Raw genomic sequence first — 25312 nt, 5'->3', positions numbered from 1 at the left:
CATCAATTGAATTGGGAATTTCTTAAATTTAATTGGTTCATTAGCAATTGTTAGTTAATTATTCCACACCTTTTTTAGTGGAAAAGCAGTTAGAGCCGTGAAATTTGATGGAACTACTAACTGAGTTAGCTAAATCCCTGATTTAGAAGATGATGATTGACATGTTCACTCTTTCTGTTTTGCAGTGTATATATTCCATTAGTGAATGCCCAATTTCGCACCCAAGCCAGCTTACTAATCCTTTTCTTGGATTACCTTTGGAATCTGGAAAGTGTGAATCTTGTGGAACAGCAGAACATGGGAAATGTGAAGGTTCGCATATACTAGCCGCTACTTCCTGTGTAATTTGTGGTGTTACCAGGAATAAGAGATTTTTGAGTAGTTTGGCATAACATTTTTTTTTCTTTCCATAATTTAGGTCACTTTGGCTACATAGAACTGCCAATACCAATTTATCATCCATCCTACGTAAGTGAGCTCAAGCAAATCTTCAGCTTGGTTTGCTTGAAGTGCCTCAGAATGAAGAAAGGAAAGGTATACGAAAAACAATGAGAAATCTGCCTTGCATGTAGTAGTTACATTTTCTATGCATTATATCAACAATTCGTAGCTATTTTTATGGGATTGATTCTTTCGCCTGGTTGTGGCATCTATTGTTAATCTGAACTGCATACAAGAGATTTATTGATGTGATTATTTCTATGTGGCATCAATCAGGTCAAACATACCAATGGGAAAGACAGCGTCTCAACTACGACATGTTTCTTTTGTCGGGTATCCTATATATCCCATATATTCCTTTTTTTGCACATATTCATTCCTTTTTATACCATTTTTTGTTGGTGAATAAATAAACTCTATGTTGTCTCCACGACTCTTTCTTAATTTATTGTAACAGTTCCTCGTTAATAACTTGTATGTACTTTTTGAGATGCAGCTGAAGGACTTGAATCCTGATTTCTAGATCCCAATAACTCTTCTTTCCGAAGGATTACAAGAGCTACGATTGACTTGAATATTTATCAATTTGTTCTATTTCTATCTTATAAAATTTTGCACAAAAGCAAGAGTCACATGAGAAAGAATAGAAATGGAGTTTGGACTTTTGGCGGTGAAAAAATTGCATTGGAAGATGAACCAGCTAGATATCCTAGAATTTCTTTATAATTAGTCATTCTTTGTGGATTAGTGTAGCAGTAGCTTTGATATAGCACGGAATATGGGTCCTACGTTTTAGAGGGCTCCAAAATATGATTTATAATTTTGAAAGCTTTTTCGAAATTTTGGAACTTTTTGAAACATTTTTTTTTTGATTTTTTAGAAATTTTTGTAATTAAAAAAATTATGAAAGTTAGAGAAAAATAGAAAAATGCAAAAAAAGAAAGATAATCCGGACTTACCCTTGAACTGAACTTGCTTCGGGACTGGATTCACTCTAGGGCGACGTATTTGCGAAGGAAAAGAAGACATCATTGCCAAAGCATTCGTCTTCTTTATAGATTCATAAATTCATATTCATCACCATACAAAGAAGTCTCATGCCTTATTTATACTATCCTTACCCTCACCTATACATAACCAACTTAGGATTTAATCTTGTCCTAAATAACCAACTAAAAATTCCCTATCTAGAGATTAACTGAATAATAAAAATCTAAAAATAAGTACTAACTAAAAGATAAGATCAACTACTCTAATCTGATTTTAAAAAAGTAATGAGTTCAATCAATTTAAACTGATCAACCAAATTTAGTTGGGCTAGTTCTGCGTCATTCACTTTCGTTGCAAAGGATCTCATCCTCAAGATCAGTTGGATTTGTAAGGTGATAAAAAACAATTAGAATGAAGTGATGTAACCACACGTTTGCTTGTCGAACAACCTTTATCATCAGAGTCAGCTTGGTGTTGATGTAGGAATGACTGATAAATTGGTAAGGCTTCATAAGGATTGATATTAAGGAGGAAAGCGGTTTCTATACAATTTTGAAGCTCAGGTATGGAGGACTCATATTGTTGGGTAATGAGGTTAACTCGATTTGTAATCTTATCTCTTCAACACAATCATCTACCTTGGCTTCATGATTTAACTGCGAATGTTCAAATTCTAACTTGATCATATCTAGAACTTCCGTGCAATCGGATGGTATGGATGGAACTAGATCAAAATTGACTCCCAATTGTGCTATAGGTTGTGTACTCTGTTGAGCAATTAGGGTCTCCAGTTGAACTTAGTTGGATCCATCGATACTTATCTCTGATCTTATCCATTCATTGAAAATAATCTTTAGAAATTGCAGCATCATCTTCAATATATTTCAACCTCCTTTTTGTTTTTCCAAAAAAATTTTGTTAAAATCAAGATGAGATATTTGCGTTTGCCTTATTCATCAAACTCGACTCTTGTGGGTATATTTCTTTCAATGACTCTATATGTATCCCTTTTCTTCCATCATACTTCTGAAATGCTTTTTGTACTCTCTCCATTTTTCTTTTCTCCACACGTTTTTCTTTCACTTTTTTTTTCTCACTCCACTCTTTTTTTTCTTTCACAAACCCAAAACTTTTGACGAAATAGAACCGTCAACTAGCCTAAGTTCTGAAACCAAATCTGATGTAGGACGGAATATAGGGTCCTACGTTTTAGAGGGCTCCAAAATATGATTTATAATTTTGAAGCTTTTGCAGAATTTTGGAAATCTTTGAAATAAATTTTTTGATTTTTTTAAAGAAATTTTCGTAATTAAAAAAAATAATGAAAATTAAAGAAAAATAGAAAAATTTACAAAAATAAAAGAAAGAAAAAGAATTTGAAAAGATAATCAGGAGTCACTTCTAAGCTGAACTTGCTTTGGGACTGGACTTTCAGGGCGATGCATTCTTGAAGGGAGAAAAAAGACATCATTGCCAAAGCATTTGCTTTCATTATTGATTCATAAATTCATATTTATCATCATAGAAAGAAGTCTTATGTCTTATTTACACTACCCTTAACCTTACCTATACATAACTAACCTAGGATTTAATCTTATCCTAAATAATCAATTTAAAAATACCTTATCTAGATATTAACTGAATAATAAAAATCTGAAAAGAAATACTAATTGAAAGATAATATCAACTACTCTAAATTTGAATGTAAAAAAAATAATGAATTCAATCGATTTAAACAGATCAACTGAATTGGGTCGGGCCGTGCTGCACCAAGTGTTGCCATCACTACCTTCATGTTGTGATACAAAACAGAAATGCTCTTTCACTTTCTTTTCAGTGCAAAAAATTTCCAAGGAGCAACTGGTGTTTAATTTGTAGAGAGCAAACTGAATTATTCCGACTTGCTTTGACTTGTATGCGCCACAATATTCCTACTGTTAACTAGCGCGTTCACGAGCCTTGTGTAAAATGGTAAGGTTTTTGTGGTAAGCCTTAAAAAAGAAACAAAGCTAAAATGAGATATGGTGAACTAGTGCTCCTTCACTAGTTCTTGGCTAGTGATGTGAAGGAAAGCAAATCCTTCTTTTTGTTTCCAAAACTCCTGAAAACTGTATTGAAAGACTGAAATACAAGAAAAACTAATGAAAGAATTATTCTGGTTGTCTGATTCCGAAGGATTGCAGGAGGCATCAACTTCATGAATCAGCTAGTGTGGCTTTTTGCAAATATGTCTTATTTACAGTATCAAAGTCTATTTTTCTTGTTCAGGATGGTATTGAAGGGTGCATTACCTTTTAAAGGATACGTCAATTTGATACTTAAAAAAGAAAAGAGAAACAAATTAATCAATCTATTGAAATTACTCTGGAGTTCTTCTTGAACAGTAGTCTCAATGTCTCAATTAAATTACGTTGCGTACATTAAATTCCAAAACTATTGTAAGCTGAAGGCCCACTACTAATCAGCTAAAAAACTACTTTTTATCTGTGTTTAACAAAACTTGCAAAGCTAGAGAATATTAAGTATGGAATTGTAAATAATCCATAAACTGTAAGTATTTTCTTGCATGGCATGCGACCATCATAAGACCCTAAAGTTAGAAATGGTATACTTACAGGATGGCTCTAAGACTAATCATGCTTCATTTGTGGAATGTTGGGCAACTTGGAAATGCCATATGTGTAATGAGTCTTGCAGAGATGAGGATGGTAAGATAGGTTTGTGTTGTTACAACTTATGACAAAATATGAGCCTAGCGTCAGTGATGTGTTATGTGTAGCACAAATGATCTATTTTCTGTAGAATTCATTAAAGGTATGATGCACGAAACTTGCTTAAGAACTAAGATGATCAATTCTTTGGGCACGTTTTGGTAAAAACTTGTTTAAGATGATCAATTCTTTGGGCACGTTTTGGTAAAAACTTGTTTAAGATGATCAATTCTTTGGACACATTTTGGCAGATGGAGAAAATAGGCAATTTTTGTGTGAGTATGAAGGATAGGTACAAGAATTTTTTTCAGTGGGGTTGGGATAGGGATCCATGTCAATACAAATAAGATCCAACATGGGTAAGAGGCATGCGTTTCCATTCCAAAGCAGATATAAGAAATAGCTGCCCCATTCCGAGTTCCTTTGCATGGAAGATAATTCCCATAGCTTACCGATTTCTGACTTGAATTCTGGTTTTGGATTCAATATAGCCTATATTGGTGAAAAATAGTCAATATCTTTGCTTCAAGGCTGAAATGGATCCTAATATTGGTGGTTGGTAGCCTTATGAGCGCAAGGATAAGAATGGACTGGTATACCATATACATGAGACAGTGTGAGAGAGAAATTTTGCTTTCATAAAAATACAGAGTGCAAAATGATAATAGTTTAATTTATTGTAGAACTGGAGAGATGGAAGAGAAATGGTAGCTTGATACTTCTAGGAAGAAGAGTTAGTTGCACTCTACTTTATGGTATATGATAGAATGTGTGGATGTGCCATATCTAGTAAGTGCCTAAATGCTCCTCCTGCTCCCTTGATCTGGTTGTACCTACAAAGCTCGTGCATGAAAGGACGTCCTTCCTATCCGGTTGTAGAATGGACAAAAACATTAATAGTAGGAAGTGACAAGGGCAAGTTTTCCCAGCATTTGGGCAAACTTTGTTGGGTTTTCAGACTTCCATGCTAAATTGAAGTAGGATGCTGCATAAAGCTTTCTTAGCTTTTTAACTATGTTGGATGTTTAATCTCTATAGACCACAATGGATAATGCAAGAGCTGACCTTTTCATTATTCCTAATATAGCGTGGCAACTCTACTAGTTTTTTGCTTTCCTGGTCCAGTTTAGTATAAAACTCAATCCTAGTAGTTGGTGATGCTCTACCAACTAGTGTTTCAACCCAGGCACGTCTTGTACTCATATGACAAAAATGGTTAGGTTGAATATCCAACTTCTAGTTTTGTACATGATTAAAGATTGTTGTGTTATCTATCACTGCTAGCAAATATATATAGTCATACTTATAAGTTCTTCTTGAATCCGAAAGCCTTGCAACTTCTAATCTGTATAAAGTTAGTGGCCATTAAAGTGTGTTAGGAAACTAGAATTAAGCTTTTCACACTATATTTATTGAACATCTGTGACCATTAAAAGACACTGGATAGTTCTAGGCATTTATACTATGACATGTGGTAGATTATTAACAAGTGAGTATTTCAGATAGTTGTTCTGATTCAAAATAGCAATATTTTTGCATTGCTATTTACTTTTGACTGTTGAATTTTAGCTTATACTGGTTTTCTATACACTGGGGGAAAAGTTTATGGAACTACATAACAAAACATTCTTTTCAAAGCTCTTCTGTTGCACTTTGTTCTTGTTTTTTCTTTTGTGTTATAATTTAGTGCTGAAAACCACATTTTATGGATTCGCTAACTTACAATTCAACTTTGAACTGAAAATATTTAGCTCCAAGCTTTGCATCAAAAAGATGGCAAAAACTGAAAGCTTTATGATGCTTTGAGTGTGAAATACGGACACTTAATCATACTCCTCACTCTTCAGAATTGAATGATCACTATGATTCAATGCAAGAAGAACAATGGATTTGGACCTATAACAGGGACATTCTTTAGTGTAGATTATTTGGAGCTCAAGTTGCTTCAAATTTCTTTCTTGTTAACTGTTTAAACATTATGAAATCTATATATTGTCTAGCTTGTGAAAGAAAATTTGTCATTGTAACACATGCTATCTGTATATGATTTCTTTTCTTCTTTTGATTTAGCATTCAAAGGTGTGAGGAACTTATAAGCTGATAACTGTCATCAGCTGCCAAAAATTTATCTTTTCTTTGTAATTTCTTGCAGCTCATGTATGCAAACATTATTGACAGCCAGCTGTTGTTTTCTTCTATAAAGAGATTGTATGTTTCCTTAGCAGATTAGCAGATAGCAAATCATGTCTTACAAACAATCTGCATCATTGTTCATGTTTCTGTTTTCTTATATCTTGGACACTGCTTCATCAACTTTGATATAGGGGATCAAATATTGACTTGCAATACCTTTTCTACTTCCTGTGTACTATTGAAGTTACTGCTCTAATCTACAAGATGGCTTATAGTGTCCAATGCTCGAAAATTCATGATTCTGATTTTGAGCTGTATGGTCCTGTCTTTTAATTCATCTTTTCCTGCCATTTTACTTCTCCAGGATTTATCTATATCAGTTAAAGAAGTGAAGACTACAGATGGTGCGCTGTCCTTAGAATTGAGAGTACCATCTAGGAAAAGGTTGCGAGATGGATTTTGGAACTTCTTAGATCGCTTTGGTTTCCATTATGGCGATTCTTTTTGTCGCCCATTGCTTCCATGCGAGGTACTAAACTCTTCTAGATCTCTTGCATAGATGTTATCCTTGATAGTGCTATTGTGGACCACAATTACAAGCTTACAATCCTTGGAGAGTCTAGATATTGAGCTGTTCTACCGTTTTTCTTTATGTAATTCAACAGTTCTCTAGTCCAAAATGTTCTTACTTAGCCTCTATGTTGGACAAAATATGGTGTACAGATATGAAATGATGAGTACCACAAGAAGGCAAATTTGAAAATTTTTGGATACAATATGTATGCAATAAAAAGTTATTCTTAATAATAATAATATTATTATACATTATTTAATATTGAATATTAGTAATGCTAATAGATTTTATGTTAAATATTAATAATACTAATATATTACTAATATTATTATATGATTCTATATTATAACTGAAAGGTAGTTTAGATGATTAGTCTTATAAAATAGAAAAATGAACTCATTTGTCCAAAGATGTAAATATAGTCAAGCCTTATTCATCGAGAAACAAAATTAATCATTCAAACAAATGTGTAAGTGAGATAGCTTCTTTAACAAGTTTTTGGATCCAGGATAGTTAAAATGTTCCGTCTTGAATTTGACCTAAAATACTCCAGTTTGTATCCTACAAGTATCCCCTGAGTATTTGGGTGCTTCAAACTGCTGGGGTTCTATAAAGTATCTGGCTTGTATTTGGCTGACGGAAGGCATGGCTTGAGCGCATCAGTGGCACAAGGGGTTTCGCATGGGTTCTTTTTTCGTTTTTCGTAGAAAATTGGTTTCTTAAGAGTTTTTTAATATCTCTAATGCCTTAAAAAATGGCCTAAGTGTAAATATTTCACAAAGTTTAGTAAGAACAGAATTATAGATTTCTCAATAACTCAAGAGTGATTTAACATATTACAAAAGTACAATAATTGGATGAAAATTTTTATAAAGACATTGCCATCGATAAATTTACTAGATAAAAAATGATAAAAGAATTTGGGAGCAATCTTCAAATTTGTATATTTTCCCTACAACTTGGTGTAATTATGTAATGGGAGTTATTATAATTGGACCAAGGTTTAAAGTGCCGTGGCATGGGGGACTGCCGCTGTCTGCCTGGCATGGTACGGCACCGGCACGCTTCCGTGTTGATACTTGCTACGCTTGCGTGCTGATGGATACGCATGACCTCCTACTGACACGTTTTGGTACGAACTTATTTTAGTCTTTTTGGTTCCAATAAGTTCTTATAATATTATTTTGAAAGATTTAATCAAATAATTATGAATATTTGCTATATATAGCTTACTATACTCATCAATTAACATACTTGTAAGCTTTTTTGTATGTAAGGTACAACTATACCTGATGCAGAATAAAAATTTTATAGGTTAGAATTTTTAATATGCAAAGATTTCTTCTTTTCTTTTTTTCTTTTAACCATATTACAATCTTTCTTTTAAAAAATACAAAAAAATAATTTATAAAAATTATTTGAAAAAAAGTATTTGAAAATTTTTTTTTAATTAAGTTATTCAAAAAATTAGTAAATCTATAAAAAAATTAAACAATAAATTATATGACAAATAAATTAAATAAATTTAAGTATCAATTGAGTTAATTTAGTTTTTAATTTTATCAGTATTTTTAATCTTCTAGCACAAAAATAAAATTTTATGTTTGATGTGCCTCAAAATTTGTTTATTGAGTTCGATTTTGTTCTCTTAATTTGCCAAAAATTTCACAGTTCGACAAATTTTGATAAAATAATTTGTGAAAAAAAAATGGATATCTGTGATGGAAGCGGAGGACTTAGACAAATCTTTTGTCCGTATATTGATAAACAAAAAAATTAAATTATAATTTTTTTGACTTACCTAATAAATAAATTTTCGATTTGCAATGTCTTTGGGGTGGTGTGGGGTACACAGAATACTTCGGATACCCCAAAGAGCGAAACAAAAAGAAAAAAAGCAAAAAGCAAACAAAAAAAAGCAAAAGACCAAAAAAAAAATCGCAAAGTGCTGGCACGGCACTATGCCGCGGCACACTGCGTCGTGCCGCTCTGTCTCGTGCCACGTGCCGCCCCGTGCCGTACGGCACTGGGCGACACTTTAAACCTTGAATCGGGTGAATATCAGTATTCGATATAGCACAGTATCTGTGCAATTGTTCATTATATTATGGTCGTAGCCTACATGCTATTGAGGCCCTGGGTTATTGTGCTCGTGAAGTCAGGTTAAAATTTTTTGGATTGGAAGAAATGATTTTGATCTTGATGTTAGAATTTTCTATTAAAATTTCACCTAATTTGGATTGTTCTATATCGTTGACCTTATAAATGTGCTACATTAGCAATTAAAACAGTCATTTTTGAGACCTTTGATCACTTGGCAAATGGTGTCGAAAAATTATAAAATTTGGTTTCTAGATAGTTCCAATAGCATAGATTATGCCGAACAGAGCTGATCGTCGAATCGGATGTCTCATCATCGAGAACAACTCAAAAGCACGGAGGCCCCTCGTGCTTTCAAAAGCATTGTAGTTTTACTCTCTCTCTCTCTCTCTCTCTACACACACACGCATGCGCACACACACACATGGAATGCTTGGGTTTGGTGAAAATTGAAGCTATTAGTTATTGAGTCTTTCTTGCAATACTGTTGTGGGAGAAAGCTTAATTACCAGTTGATCTTAAGATTTTGTTTCTGGATCATTCAGTGGGTGTTCACTATGAGCATTAGGGGTTTTCTATTAGTAAATTTACAAATTATAGATGTGGGAAAACTGTTGTCAATGTGAAATGTTTGACAAGGGAATAAGTTTAAGTTGGAAAATAAAAATTTACTTTTGAAAATCATCTATTCTAAAATCAAGGTTCTGTACATTTCCATCTTGCGTGCTGGTTGAGCATCACTGTTCATCCTTTTTTCCTTTAGGCCCTTAATATTTTGAAAGAGATCCCAGAAGAGACCAGGAGAAAGCTGGCTACCAAGGGATATTTTCCGCAGACTGGGTATATAATGCAACATCTCCCTGTTCCTCCCAATTGCTTATATGTTCCCGAATTTTCAGATGGGAAAAGCATCATGTCTTTTGTGAGTATTAAGTTATGCCCTTTATATTTTATAGAGTTACTTTCATGAAAGATAATGTTCTGACATTGTTTTGATTTCCTAGGATATTTCAATTGCTTTGCTTAAAAGAGTTCTTAACAAGATTGAGATGATCAAGCGATCAAGGTCTGGCTCTCCGAATTTTGAGTCGCATGAAGTTGAATCCACTGATCTACAGTCTTCTGTTGCCCAGTATATGCATCTAAGAGGCACCACAAAGGTATAGACTATTTCTGCATAAGAGACTACTGTTATCATTTTGTGTTGCTATTTTGTCTTGTGCATTTCTGTTTTTGTTGCCTTTCAAAACCTTATAATTCATCTTTAATTATATGAAGGGACCTCAAGATAGTAAAAGATTTATGATCGGTATGGAGGCTAATGAATGCTCGACAAAACAATGGCTGGAGAAGATGAGGACGTTATTTATTAGGAAGGGCTCTGGTTTTTCTTCACGTAGCGTTATTACGGGAGATGCTTATATAGGAATTAATGTTATTGGTTTACCATCAGAGATAGCAAAAAAAATTACCTTTGAAGAGCGAGTTACGGAGCATAATATGAAGAGATTGCAAGAAGTGGTGGATAACAGACTTTGTGTTACATACAGAGATGGTGCTTCCACATATGCAATTTCTGTGGGCTCCAAAGGGCACACATGTCTTAAGATTGGTCAAATTGTGAATCGTAGGATTGTGGACGGAGACATAGTTTTTATCAATCGACCTCCAAGTACACACAAACATTCGTTACAAGCGTTTTATGTATACGTTCATGATGATCACACCGTGAAGATTAACCCTTTGATTTGTGCTCCTCTTGGAGCAGACTTTGATGGAGATTGTGTTCACATTTTTTATCCACAGTCACTTGCTGCCAAGGCAGAGGTAGTAGAATTATTTAGTGTTGAAAAGCAGCTCCTTAGTTCACATACTGGGAATTTGAACCTGCAGTTGGTTAATGATTCCTTATTGGCCTTGAAGCTTCTGTATCTGAAAACTTTCATCAGAAAGGAAACTGCACAGCAGCTTGCAATGTTTGTCTCGCCAAATCTTCCGCCTCCAGCTATATACAAATCTCACAATTCTGGCCCCTGTTGGACTGCTTCTCAAGTTCTGCAATGTGCTTTGCCAAGTCTTTTCGATTCCTTTGGGGAGAAGCACCAGATAAGTTGTAGTGAAATGATTAAGCTCGATTTTGATGTCGATTTTGTTCAGTCGTGCTTTTCAGAGATTATCTCTTCTATCTTTACCATTAAGGGTCCAAAGGAGGCTCTGAATTTTTTTAATGTTTTACAGCCTCTTCTGATGGAAACACTGTTTTTGGATGGTTTTAGTATTAGCTTAAAAGATTTTCATGTTCCAAAGGCTGTCATACAGGGAGTTCAGAAAAGCATTCAGAGAAACTCATACATCCTTGACAAAACAAGATACACTCAGAACCAGTTTGTGGAAATGCGAGTTGAAAACCATCTCAAAAGCATCAAGCAGCCAATTGTGGAGTTCATCGTGAAGTTCTCTTCTCTGGGTTATTTGATCGATTCAAAAAGTGATTCGGCTATTGCTAAAGTTCTCCAACAGCTTGGCTTTTTGGGCCTTCAACTTTTTCACGAAGGAAAGTTTTATTCAAGTCGATTGGTCGAGGACTGTTTTTCAACCTTTGTCAATAGGTTTTCTACTGGTGGAGATAAGCATCCTTGTGAGGCTTATGGCCTTGTTAAGAGTTCCTTTTATAATGGTCTAAATCCCTATGAAGAGTTAGTGCATGCAATTTCATCTAGAGAAGTCTTAGTTCGGTCGTCAAGAGGGCTTACAGAGCCTGGAACTCTATTTAAAAACTTAATGGCTATCCTGCGTGATGTTGTTATCTGCTATGATGGAAGTGTTAGAAATGTCTGCAGTAATTCAGTTATACAATTTGACTATGGGGATGATGATAGGGTAGACTTAATCGGTCTATCACCTCCTGGTGAACCTGTTGGTGTCTTAGCTGCCACTGCCATATCAAACCCGGCATACAAGGCGGTTTTGGATTCCTCTCAAAGTAACAATTCGTCTTGGGAACTGATGAAGGTATTAATATCCTACTCTAGTATTACATTTTCATATTTAAATTTTGTATTTGCAAATATCGTTGGTATTCTTTGTTCCATAACTGTTTATTTATATTTTTTGTATTCTACAGGAAATACTGCTCACTAAAGTGAGTTACAAAAATGATGTTAATGATCGAAGAGTAATTCTATATTTAAATGATTGCTTCTGTGGAAAGAAGTTTTGCAAGGAAAGGGCGGCACTAGCAGTCCAAAGTTGCTTGAAGAGGGTCACATTGGAAGATTGCGTCACTGATTTCTTGATTGAGTAAGTGAACATGATTTTAATTAATTGAATCATATATTTTTTCTATTTCTTTATTTAATGTTCTCTCTATTATTCATGCCTTATAATTTATTCATTTTCCTATCTAATTCTTTGTTGTTTTCCATTTACAAAGAAACAAAATTCGTATATCATCATGATGATGGTTTGATGTGGGTGTGGAGCAAGCAGTTTGAGCTCCAAGCTACAGCTGCAGACAGCCAAATAGCTACTCCTATTTGCCTCTATGATTTCTCCTGATTGAGTTACCTACATTAGATATGTTGATTGCCTCTACTGAAGCAAAACACTGAAGCTCAAATTTTTTTAATAGACTAGAGTTTACTTGATAATTTCAACTGATATATATCTGCTGGACATCAGTGAGTTATCTACATTTTTCCATTTAAATTGAGAATCTGCTACATGAACCCCTAAGTGCATGAATGATTGTCCCCCATTTAAATTCATGTATGAGGGTAAATTAATCCCAAACAGACTTGCCCACCCATCATGATTGATAAGAGAACACCCTTACCAAAAGGTCTAGTTTGAGCTTCAGTTCTGTTAGACTTGAGGCTTTTCTTGGTCTATCAATCGATTTTGTATCCTTCTTATAATATGATTTGGCATCAACCTTACAGTAATATTCAGATCTGTTATGGCTGTTATGATCATACAGAAATCTAGCTCTATTCAGATTAAATATGGTCATATATAGGGCTGTAAACGAGCCGAACTCGAGCGAGCTGGAGCCCGCTCGAGCTCGGCTCGTCGTCTTCAAGGTCGGCTCGTGTTCGGCTCGAGCTCGTGCCGAGCTCGAAAACTCTGGCTCGTGATAGGCTCGAAACTTAATCGAGCCGGCTCGTGTTCGGCTCGTTAGGTCGATTATATCGCCGAAGTTCGCTGCTTCGCTGCCGCCGAAGTGTCGCCGCTGAAGTTTGTTGCTGGGGCTTTGCAAACGGCGAAGAATCGCTGCGGTGCTTGTGCCTTTTGTTACATCTGCCAGGTACAGATCGCGGATTAGGAGCAGAAGTAGAGGTCTAATAATAAAGTAGTAAGGCAAATAAACAGAGGAAGTGGGGGGCTTAGCTTTTCCATGTTGATGCCGCGGACTTAGGAGCCTTCGAAACCTTCATTCAGAGCAGAGATCAGGCGAGAGAAGCATGCGAGGGAGAGAGGGAGGAAGACCTAGGTGAAGCACAGTGAATTTGGTGAAGCACAGGACATTTGGGGAGTTCTTTGCGGATTCGGGTTGCCGAGTAATTATCCAATCCATTATGTCATTGAAGAAGGCCCAGATCCAAAGGGCCCAAAAGAAGGACGGACGGACCTCAGCTGCTCAGAATTGGAAGTTGGGCTAAAAATTTAAAACTAATAATCTGTATTATATATTTATAATATAAATATAATTATATATATATAATATATAAAATTATATTAATATAAAATAAATATAATTGAGCTGTTATCGAGCCGAACACGAGCTAGCTCGCGAACAGCGAGCTGGATTGCCACCCCTAGTCATATATGATTGATTTGTTTCCTACTTTATTCTAGGATGTAAGACAGGGAGTCTGGTCTACTTCCGAAAGTCACTATCTCTTTAATATGCAGGGAATTAGTGGAGATTTGTGAAGGATTCAACGGACATTCAATGAACAAATACTTTCTTTTAGTCTTACAGGCCTTTGTTCATCTTTTTGTCTACCTCCTGACTATTTTTCCATCATGGTTTCTGTCTGCATTCTTCACCTTTTAGTACCTGCTTTCTCTACTTAGTCTCCATTATCACCAACCATTATTGGTCGTGTTATAATTGTGCGGTTGTATCAGGATGGCCTACTGTGCTATCTTGATCTACCCACTTATGAAATTTGATTGCAAGGGCACACTTAGTGGTGCATTGATAACAGTTCTCTATTTTATGTAGTACAACTGGTTACGAAACATTAAACAATTTGGTACTATCCCAGGAAAATTTCTTTTACCATTTTAGAATAATAAAAGATTTTCTTTGTACTTATTAATCTAAATGTTGTGATATCTCCCGTACCATCTATTTCCCATTCAATTCTTTAAGGTCCCTAAGTTTAATAACTTTTTTTTCTTTTAATTTGTTGAATTATCTTGGCTTTTGAATCTTTGGGTACATGTTAAAGATAATAATCTGAAGCATATAATTCAGATCCTGGTGATGAATACTTTGACATTATGTCTGATGCACCATTCTCATTTCATCACTCCTTTCGGACAAGTAAAAATGTTCAAACCTTCATTATCAAATACTCATTATCAACTAACGATACCCTGTAAAATTATTTCCTTTGGGAAGTTTTCTTTTTATATTTTTTAATCATTTAGTACTCCATTCATTTTTTTTAATTTACTTCAATTTGTTATGAAATTCTTGATGTCTTTTCTCTCTGGTTCGTCACACATGATTACTGTGCTAATTGGTGCTGAAGATTTGGATTTGCCTCTGTCATAAGCAGTTCACTTCGAAGAGTTGACTTTTTGTGATTGACAACAATCATTTGTTTGCTATGCATTCCTGATGGGAGTTGTTTTGTTTTAAAAATAAAAAAACCTGCAATTATCAATATGCAATATAGTACACTCTTACAGACTTAGAACTTCCATTACCTATCAGATATCAAAAGGAAATTATACTACCTGGAAATCCAGAACCAACTTCAGGACTAGTTGGCCATATACACCTTGACAAGGTCCGTTGTTCTATTTTCAGTTCTGAATTCTATTGAATTCCTGCTCATTTAGTGTGATTGTGTAGCGTGATGAGGATGTTTGTTTGGTTTTCATGGACAGATGCAACTAGAATCTTTAAACAGAAGTATTGATGAGGTTCTTCACACATGTGAAGAAGTGATTTTGAAAAATGCAAAAAAGAAAGGACAGTTCAGCCACCTCTTCAAAAAGATTACTCTGATGGCTAGGTAATTTTCATTTCTGTTTTATTTTTGGACATCACTTCATGCCTTTACAGCTATCTCATCTGAAGTGTATCGTTTATAAATAGTGGGAACTTCGAAATTCTGGTAGTGACTTTTATAAAACTTATCTTGAAGCTTGAATTTGTTCTAATCACAAGCGACTAGTGGACTACACCAGATTAAAGAGATGATTTGATTGAACTTAGGCTGCTTTGATTCTTTGCATGTTTTTGGTGTTTATTTATGGTCTAATTTGATACTTTTGTCCTTGTAAGAAGAGTTTTAGTAGAGGATAAGGTGGACGGTTAGCCTTTAGCACCATAGCTTTTTATTGCCACACTCAGCCTAATTCTTGTCTTGATGTTCTCTCCTCTTTCTTTACAATAATACTTAGTTTTCATCAACTAGCTTTTTAAAGGCGTTGAGAAGGGGCCATTGCTCTCCGTCTGTTCCTCTCTTTGGCATTAACATCTTCTCTCTCTCTCTCTCTCTCTCTCTTACACACACTGAGAGAGGATGAAGTATAAAAAGACATGAATGGGATAATATCCATCAAATTCCATCCACAATCAAGTCCGTTGTGGTCTACCTCTTTTACGCCCCACGCCTGCAGCGGAAGCATCAGCGGGCACGCGCATAGACCCACCGAACGGACAGAGTTTTTTCTACATTCCAACAAAGAAACAATACACAATACACATGGATTGCATAAGGAAGATATTATTTAAACATAAATGCAACTAACTATTATTTCATTCATTTCATTTACATTTTCAAAATACAATCCAAGAATTTTATTTACATGTTGCATTACACTACATTTTTTCAATATGGTACTCTAATGCGGGTACATCAAAAGGTTGGTAGATCCTCTATGTACAGAATCACATCCTTTCCTCGCTCGGCCGCATCTACCGCGGAAGGACTTGCAAAAATGGAGGTGAGAACTATAAACATAGTTTCCAGTGTATACGGTCGACCAAGGGAGAAGATCGACTCACCAGGTTTAAAGGATGCACGATAAGCATGAAATATAATCAAATAATCAACTAAAGTGTGTATGTGTTTATGTTTATATATACACACACATTACTATATGCAAAAAAAAAAGCAACTGTTCTTATGTCTCAACCAATAGGATAATAAAATCTATACTTGATGATTCAACTCTTCAGTATATCCATTATCCGGTTCTCGTTATATGTTTTCATTTAACCATTGGCGATGAAATCGTTGCACACGCCCTTACCAATCCACAGGTGGCGAAATCACCGTACGCACCTTGGCACATAAGTCAATGGGTAGCAGAATCGTTGCTTTCACTTTGGTTCCACTAAATCGTGGGTGGTGACATCGTTGTACACGCCCTTGCCCTTCAATAGGCGGTGGAATCGTCACACACACCTTGGCATACAAGTCGATAGGTAGTGTAATCGCCGGTTTTACCTTTTATAGGGTCTACTTGTTTTCAACCTATGTTGTCAACCTTTCAAGGTAACATGACATTTTGTTCAAGTGATGACCAAATCTACTTTCTTCTTGACTTATATTAGATGGCACCATGTTTCATCATCATACACGTCAAGTTCTCTATCTTTTCTTAAAGAAAGTTATAATGTCTTTATAGTCCAATCATAGGTGTGCATGTATCAATATATGAAGTACCCATACCTTGGTAGTAACTATCTCAAGTAGAAATATATCTCATATATGCCCATTTACTAGATATGCTACCTAATTACATGCATAGGATCCAAATGAATCTACTCTCTAGACATGAGAGGTGACCAATTCACTTTGACGAATCACAATCCACCTCAATTCGTTACTAATTACAAGTGGGCACGAGCAATTAGAGCTTCACGGACGAATTGCTCTTCTTTCGAGCCAATTCGCAAAAATCGTCAATCGGTCGTCGAAACCTTTTCGTTCCCTAAATCGTTGTTGTCCTATGAGTTACTCTAACCTTCAATTAGAGTTTCCAAGTATTAGATAACTTTTAAATCTTTTAGGTACAAAAATTTCAATTTTGACCTAGGGTTTTCAAATCCTACAACAAAAGTCCTTTTTCACAAGGCAATCTCTACAATTTGTAGCCTAAATTAGCCTAGGGTTTATTAGAAACTCATTTGCTAGGGTTAATTCCAAAATCCTTACTCAACCCTAAAAACTCACCTTATCTCTTTGCCTTTCCATTTTTTTGCTCAAGAAGCTCCGCTCAAAAATCTTCTCTATGCTTGATTCCTCCAAGCTTCAAGTGTAGGAAAGGGTTTCCTAAAGAGGAGGGAGAGGGAGAGTGAGAAAGAGAGTGGGATTTTCTCTATTGTGAGAGAGAAGTGGGGGTGGAAATGGCTGTTGATCCCTTATATAGAGTTGCAACAATTGCAACTAAGTCCTCTACAAGAATAAATTACATACCTTATGCAATACTCCGAAATGCGCAGGATCTGGATCCTCCATTCATGGTCCGGATCCCGAAGGTTTTACTTGAGCTGCGCGGCTAAGGTCTGAATCCTCCAGTCAGGATCTGGATCCTGAACGTTTAGACTGGATTTTTGAGCCGAAGGTTCGGATCTTCTCCCCAAGGTCCGAACATTGATGTTTGGAACCCTCATAGTAACATCAGGATCCGAATCCCCTAGTCAAGGTTTCGAATCTCAAAGGTCTAATGGCCCAACATTACTTTGTCCCAAAATTTCGGTTTTCGCTTCAAGGAGCTCCAATTCACTTCCAAGCATTTCGAAACCCTTGGAACTCTTCTCAGACACGTTCACAGTCACTCCTTGACTGTACTTTGCCCAATTTCGCCAAAGCTCGGTGCGATACACTGAAGTTCAGTATATTATAACCTTGAATTCTGGTTTGCATGCAAAATGGGACCAACTAATCCAATACTTAGAAAACTTCTCTGTAGTTTTTGATGATGGCTTGCTAGTGTGCTTTGATGGCATATCTGCGAGTAGTTGAAGCAGCTTCTCTAAGGGCCTGTTTGGTGCTGGAATAGTATTAAGGGGATTAAATATTTTTATTTTGGAATTGAGGATGTATTCTTGAATACGAAGGAATAAAATGAAATTTTTGTTTGGTTTGCAATTTTCTTATTCCAAGAATAACCAATTTTTTGTTTGGTGAATTTTATGAGAATTCTTGAGAATAGTTGAAAAAGTGAATGATACTTTATAAATACCAATATTGCCCTTCTGTTTGTCTATTTTATATGTAATATTTATTACTATAAACATGGGTTCTACAAGTAGATAATATATTATATATGAAATATTTGGTTATAATAAAGGATATATAAATTTGTAATTTCAGTAATATTACATAAAGTACTTTAATAATCATTTGTACAATAAATTGCCTTTTGTTCAATTAATAATATGGAATATTTTATGAACAAATTATAAAATTTGCATAACCTTTTAGCAAGCATTATGTATTATACCAGTGGATGAATACTTGCACTATGTATTATACCATCAAAACAAGTACAGTACAACAACATAAAACAAATAACAAATATCCAACCAAACAACATTGAAGCAAACCAGAAATCAACATCAACCATATTTAAAAAATTAGTGATAAGACAACATATGAGAAGAAAAATTGGATGATTAAAAATACCAAGATCAACATCGGTGTAACAAATTTAAAAGGCATATAATTCATACATAATAGTAGTCTCCTAAGTTGTCCAAGTCGAATACATAATTTGCAAAGTCAAATGCGCCGTCGAGAAAACATAATTTAAATGGTACATACTACTATCTATTATTCCATAACTGTTTCCTTATCATAGTGCGAAACATGGCACCCTGTCGTGAATCGTCTACCCCAACCAAGGGCGTTAGATCCACGTCTTGCTTATCTTGAGAAAATGGTTCCATTGGCATGTTGAAATACATATTATTTCCTTGGTGCCTCTTGATAAAGTTATGAATCACACAACATGTTGGGGTGATGCGACACTGCATTTTGTAAGGAAAAGGAGTCACTTGCCGAAGAACCTTGAAACGCCTCTTCAAAATGCCGAAGGCATTTTCAACTACATTTCTTAGTTGAGCATGCCTATGATTGAATAGATCTTTTGGTCCTCGATGGCTATGCACCCGTGTGTTGCCATCAAATTGGCTCAAGTGGTATTGCTCTCCTCTGTAAGGCGCTAGGAATCGATCAGTGTTAGCATATCCTGAATCAACCAAATAGAATGAATTTTCCTACATAAAAGTAACAAAAAGCAATGATAAGTAAACAAATAAGAAAGCACGCATAACTCAACAATTTGGAAAAAAAATTAAATACAATTTAACCTTCTAGCTTCAGGAACTGTGCACACCCTGCTTTCACAATACCAATGCAGCACCTTCATATCTGCTGTACTCCCACCCAGTACAAACAAATAAGAATTGGTGGTCAAATGAGCATGCGGCCATCATATTATGCAATGTGAAGCCTTTGCGACACCGATATCACAATTGTTTACTCTTTCTTACAACTACTAGTATATGTGTTCCATCAATAGTGTCAATTGCATTTTGCAATTAAAAAAAGGAAAGCTAATATGTATAGTAAGAAAATAGTAAATAACCATCATAGTTTACTATTAACATCACCTTGAAGGGGTGAAATATTGGGTTGTCCCTAATTTTTTGATGCATCCTAACATTACCGGTAGGCATTTTGTATGTACTCATGCTGAAGTTCCACTATACCTTGCAACACACTATTAAAATAGCTACTTATCGTCTCTCCCTAGTGATGAAATGTCTCGGCTAAAACTCTATTTGTTACCCTATGGTCTACAACAAATAGAAAAATCCCAAACTGTTTGTCGGTAGTCAAATGTCAATTACCTTGTATCAATCTCTGCTCAACCAATTCATCGTGAAGTCTTAGAAATGTGGTGTTGGACATTCCAAAATGTTGGTACCCTCTATTTGGATGTTACTGTAAAATATCCATAATTACTTGATAACCGGTGAATGGTCTTGTGCGATAAGGTCGCTTGTAAAGGGTATTGTGAAATTAAATCACACCTTCATTGATTATAATAGCAAGTACTTCATCTCAATACTCATCTTCCTCATCTAGAAATGTCATTAGTTCGGCTACACTTGGAGATGAAAAAAATTGACGATCGATTGGAGCAGCCATCACTGCAACATGTAAAGAGATCAAGATTAATTCACCAGCAAAATACACCTGCTTAGTATGTATGGATTATGATACAATATTGGCTGAGGTTAAAAAGGGCTGAGGAACAAATGATGGCTGCAGTGGGGTATATCACTGCTACCCTACCATTTACACTTGTAACCCTATTATGCATCATCGCCACAATTACAATGCTATATGTCCATTCAATTCTAACATGCATCATCGCCACAAACATCATGACCAGATGGTAAATCATTTATTTGAACTAGGATACGTAATCATTTATTTTAGCTACTGCGGGGCTTAGAAGATTAGAAAACCTACTAAAAGCCGTACCAAGAAATGTAGCATAAACGTATCAGTGTAGAATAGTATGATCAGAAAGGAATAAGACTAAACGGTACAATCATAAAAGCAGCAGAAAATTAGAACCTGTGATAATAGTAGGAAAGTCACAATGTTGAAGTGTAGCAATGGGAACATAAGTAGACTGAACTATCAGGATATCAGCATAAAACTAATAACCACCATCACAAAAATGAACGTTTTACTGGATAATAGCCTACCATGAGAAGCAAATGCAATACAATTGAAAGGTGGCATACAACCCCGTTAGTTAAGAAGCACACATAAACTGGATCCATCCAAAAAGCTTGCAGGAAATGAGCAAATCAATAGAGGGAATTGTAAACAGAACCAGCATGAACAAGCAATAAAGTGCATAAAAGCAGCAAAGGATTTGGCTAAGGTTTGAAGTACTTTGATTTGAATAGAATGACGGCTGCAAGGTAATCATAAAACCTTGCCTCCCTACCATTCAATCCTGACATGCATCATCGCCACAAACATCACAACCAAACCAGCAAGCAATAGCAACAAGCAGCAAAGGGTTGGCTTAGGTATGTTATATTTAGTATTGAATAGAATGCAGGCTGCAAGGTGAGTCTGAAACCCACGACTCCCTTCGATTCAGTTATAACATACATCATCACCACATACATCACAACCATATAAACATCTTTTATTTGGAGCACATGACAACAACACTTGAGAGGCATGTGTAGGATAGTATTAGGAAAATAGCATGAATAAACAATAGTTGACCGAACAACCAGGAAACCAGCAGAAAACTAGAACCAATGAAAGTAGCAAGACAGTCCGCTTGATGTAGAAAAGTATCACGAAGCAACCAGACAACACTAAACGATCAGGAAAGCATCTGAAAACTAGCAAGAAACACTAACAAAGCAGCTAGGCTAGTCTGAGGCAAGAAATATTTAGGATTGGAGTGAATGGTGGCTGCAAAGTGATCCCAACCCTTCCTCCCTACCATTCAGTTGTACCATACATCATCACCAAAAAAAAATCAGCAGAAAAGAAAGCACACAAACAAGAAGCAAAGCAGCATAATGCTGGGCTCAGGTCTGAAATGTTGAGGTTGGAATGGAATGGTGGCTGCAAAGTTTTTAAATAATTCCTGCCTCCCTACCATTCACACCTAACATGCTCATCGCCATAAAAAATTATGAGTGTAAACCAATTGCCAAAGAATCCAGCTAAAAATTGCTTAAAAAACCAGCATGGAACCAAGCCGAGATTGCATAAAAAATGCATAAAACCAGCATAAAAAACCAGCTAAAAAAATGCATAAAAATTGCATAAAACCAGCTAAATAATGCATAAAAAAATGCATTAAAAAACCATAAAAACTAGGCCGAGATTGCATAAAACCAGCAATGCAGCGTTAAAACCACATTAAACCAGCAAAACATAGTTACAATGACTGCTACTGCATAAAAACCAGCAACTGCATAAATACCACATTAACACACAAAGTAGAAAAGTAGTAGAACAGTAGACCAAAAGTTCTACATAATTACAACATACCTGATAGCAGTAGAGTAGATGGTAGGAAGTTCTGATAGATTGAAAAGAAAAATAACATAAATGCGGGTAGCATTTGACCTTGCTAATCGTCGGCAAAACCCCAAAAAAGTATAGTTTGTAAGCAAGACCACAAAAAATAAAAGATTGAGGCGAGAAAGAGTTATCTAGATAGGAGGGAAGGAAGGTGGATCAAGCTTCTGTCCAGCGGCAATGGGTTGCATGCTTACTTGACACTCAATCCACATATATAGGATGTCGCCGCTTAATGACATGAAGATGGACCTGTTGCACTTATCTTTGTACTATTCTACTCCAAGCGAGTGTGGCAAAACTTTCATAACATGTTCCTCGGTCATCAAGTTCAACATTGCTGAATCCATGATCTCGGTCCAATTTCCACAGCATACTCTGGTTTTTGAGGATTCCTGCCCAGAACTTGCAATGCTTTGGGTGTCGGTCGAGACGACATCAATGGTGTTAGGATATGTTCTCTCAACACGTTGTGCGGGCTTATTTTGAGGGGCCATCAGAAGTTAAATTTTTTTTCAAGTCAAGATGAAAATTAGCATGTAAGTTTGGAGGAAGTATAGGTTAAAGTACAATTTTATGGCTCGGGAAGAAGTCCATGATAAATCCATGGTGGCTGCGTGTAATTAAACTTATCACCCAACCATAGATATCTAACTTCATTCCTATGCATCATCACGGAATTATGGCCCCATGTTACAAAGGCAACTAGCTGGTTTTCATCTCAACCAACTCCATTTCACAAAAACTTTTATAATTGCGCCAAGAGTCAAGTTAAAAAGGAATTTTGAAGCAACAAACTGAAAGACTTAGCAAGAAAGCAGCTTTATCACTACTTTCCTGCTACTATCACTCGTTCTAGTTTTCTGCAGGTAACCTGATTGTTCAGACAAATTGTTTCTTCCTGATACTTGTTGATCTGTTTGTGATGTTTGTGTCGATGATGCATGTAGAAGTAAATGGCACCAGATTATATAATAATTTAATAACAGATTATGACTACTAAACTAGAAAATTGTCTCAATTATATAGAATATAAAATAGAGAGCATGAAGCAGGGACCTTGCCTCTAAAATTTGTTCATTATCACTTGTCTACTAGTAGAGTGGCAAAATAAATGAAAGCATAAAACTAGAATATCAAGCACTGGGTCATATATAAACTTTTAGTCTATCAGGCAAAAACTAATAAAGAGTCATAGTAAAAAGATGTGCATGTAAAATATATTTTAAATGGATCAGAACAGAGCCATGGCACAAAACTAGTAGATCATGAACAAATGAATCAGCATTGAGAGAATCCCACAATTTAATATGTGCCATGCTTACGACTGTCATCCTAGCAAAAGAAAAAAAAGATGAGCTATTATATAAAGTCTTCAACATACATAATAGTGACGCCACAAGCAAACCCAATAACATGATAGGAATGGCGTTTTGATTAAATTGCGAGATACAAGATATATAGATCAGCATATATGGAAAGAAGCATTAGGTTATATAGAATTGCAAGTATGCAACCATTTTCCATGTATTAACAATTTCTTCCAATTAGTCTCTTTGTGGGGCAGAAAGACAGCGACACAAATGTCTAAAGGGCACATGGCTTAGCATGAATGAGTCGTCATATGTTTCACTATGGCAGCTGCATAGAATAACGTCCATGCCTCCAAGCCAGTAATACATCTGACTTGCAGCATACATCATAGCTAAAAAATCCCAATCCACGAAACACCAACATTGTAGTGTTGCTATTATATAAGAGAACCTCACCTTTGCAAGATCGAAAAGGGAAAAAATTTTTCGCGAATAGGGTCTGCGTATACAGCTAGCAATTTCCCTTCGATGCGACATTTCCCTGAAGGGGTTGCTATAGACCATACTATACGTTATTTAAAGGGAAGAGAAGATGTCTTACCAGTGCCGGTAGGAGGAGATAACCGGAGTAAATGGATGTGACTAGACAAGTCGAGGTGACAGGAAAATTGAAAAAGAGAGGCAAAAATGGAGAATAATACTCTCCCGTCGAGGGAGATCATGTTGATTAATGTAAGATCTGTACCACGAATTCTACAAGGGTAGGTGAGAAGGAGATGCAACAATATCTCTAATTAGCACACCTCCCAATTAATGGAGGTTTTATGCTAGAGACGACATCGAAGCTACCGTAGTAGGTAAGATACGGAGTAAAGAGGAAATATGATGAAGATACCCCGTAGGGAAGGCACGAAGACGGCACAGAGAGGTGGAGTAAAGAGGGGTGAGAGAGCACCGCCTTCCTGCCAAGAGGTAGGGAGATTTCAACTCTGGAGTAAATATGACAGAGGGCGAGTGAGAGGGAGATATAGGACGGGTGTTTAGTGAGGGTAGGGTTAGGTGAGAAGAGGCAGTAGAGTGGCGGGAGAGGGAGCGGCACAACTTTTCGGGAGGTGAAAAAGTCGAGGGCGAACACGTGGAACCAGGCGACATTTCCACCTCCTTCCCTTGGAATAACTTGTGGAATACGCCAATTCTAGGGGTTGTGGGGAATTGTTTTTAACGGGTAATTCTAGGATAAGCTAGAAATACCCGGTTTGACCGGGATTGATTATTCTTGGTATTTTGAACATTGTTTGGCAAAATTTGAAGAATAACTTGCTTCGTTCCAAAGTTGTACTGTTACCAAACAGGGCCTAAGTGTTGTGTCAAGAAAACAGCATTTCGGATAATGGACATATGATTGTGTAACTGAGTGGGAGCCTCATGCACTTTGGATGCCATATTCTTTTAGAAATTAGTTAACATGCTGATGTTTGCTGACTGTGCCTTTTTATTATTGTTATTCACTGCTTTCAAGTGAATATTAGTGCTTGGATATTTCTCTGTAAAAGACATTCAAAACTTTGCTCAATATTCTTCTCCAGTGCTTTTTCTATTAATGTATTTCCTAAGGAAGCTTTTATCGTTATGGAGAAAGGTTGCCTTAGTGGTCCAGCAGTATGACTTTTCATTTGTTGGGAAGTTATTTTTCTCTTTTTACCTTTTTTTATTTCATGC

General features: G+C 36.0%; 1 protein-coding gene across 1 annotated transcript in view; it reads left to right on the top strand.

Moving 5' to 3' along the window:
- Window positions 1-25312, top strand: part of LOC109711463 (DNA-directed RNA polymerase V subunit 1) — a 38566-nt gene that overhangs the window by 1073 nt on the left and 12181 nt on the right. Inside the window, exons 3-12 of the mRNA XM_020234509.1 lie at window positions 186-312; window positions 419-534; window positions 718-774; window positions 6640-6804; window positions 9713-9871; window positions 9954-10109; window positions 10228-11961; window positions 12074-12249; window positions 14900-14975; window positions 15076-15203. Coding sequence (XP_020090098.1) covers window positions 186-312; window positions 419-534; window positions 718-774; window positions 6640-6804; window positions 9713-9871; window positions 9954-10109; window positions 10228-11961; window positions 12074-12249; window positions 14900-14975; window positions 15076-15203 — 2894 coding nt within the window. The remainder of the gene's footprint in view (window positions 1-185; window positions 313-418; window positions 535-717; window positions 775-6639; window positions 6805-9712; window positions 9872-9953; window positions 10110-10227; window positions 11962-12073; window positions 12250-14899; window positions 14976-15075; window positions 15204-25312) is intronic.

Source organism: Ananas comosus, linkage group 6, assembly GCF_001540865.1.
Source record: "Ananas comosus cultivar F153 linkage group 6, ASM154086v1, whole genome shotgun sequence".
Classification (NCBI taxonomy): Eukaryota; Viridiplantae; Streptophyta; class Magnoliopsida; order Poales; family Bromeliaceae; genus Ananas; species Ananas comosus.
Note: the sequence above shows the minus strand (reverse complement) of the source record. Positions and strands in the feature narration are given on the sequence as shown.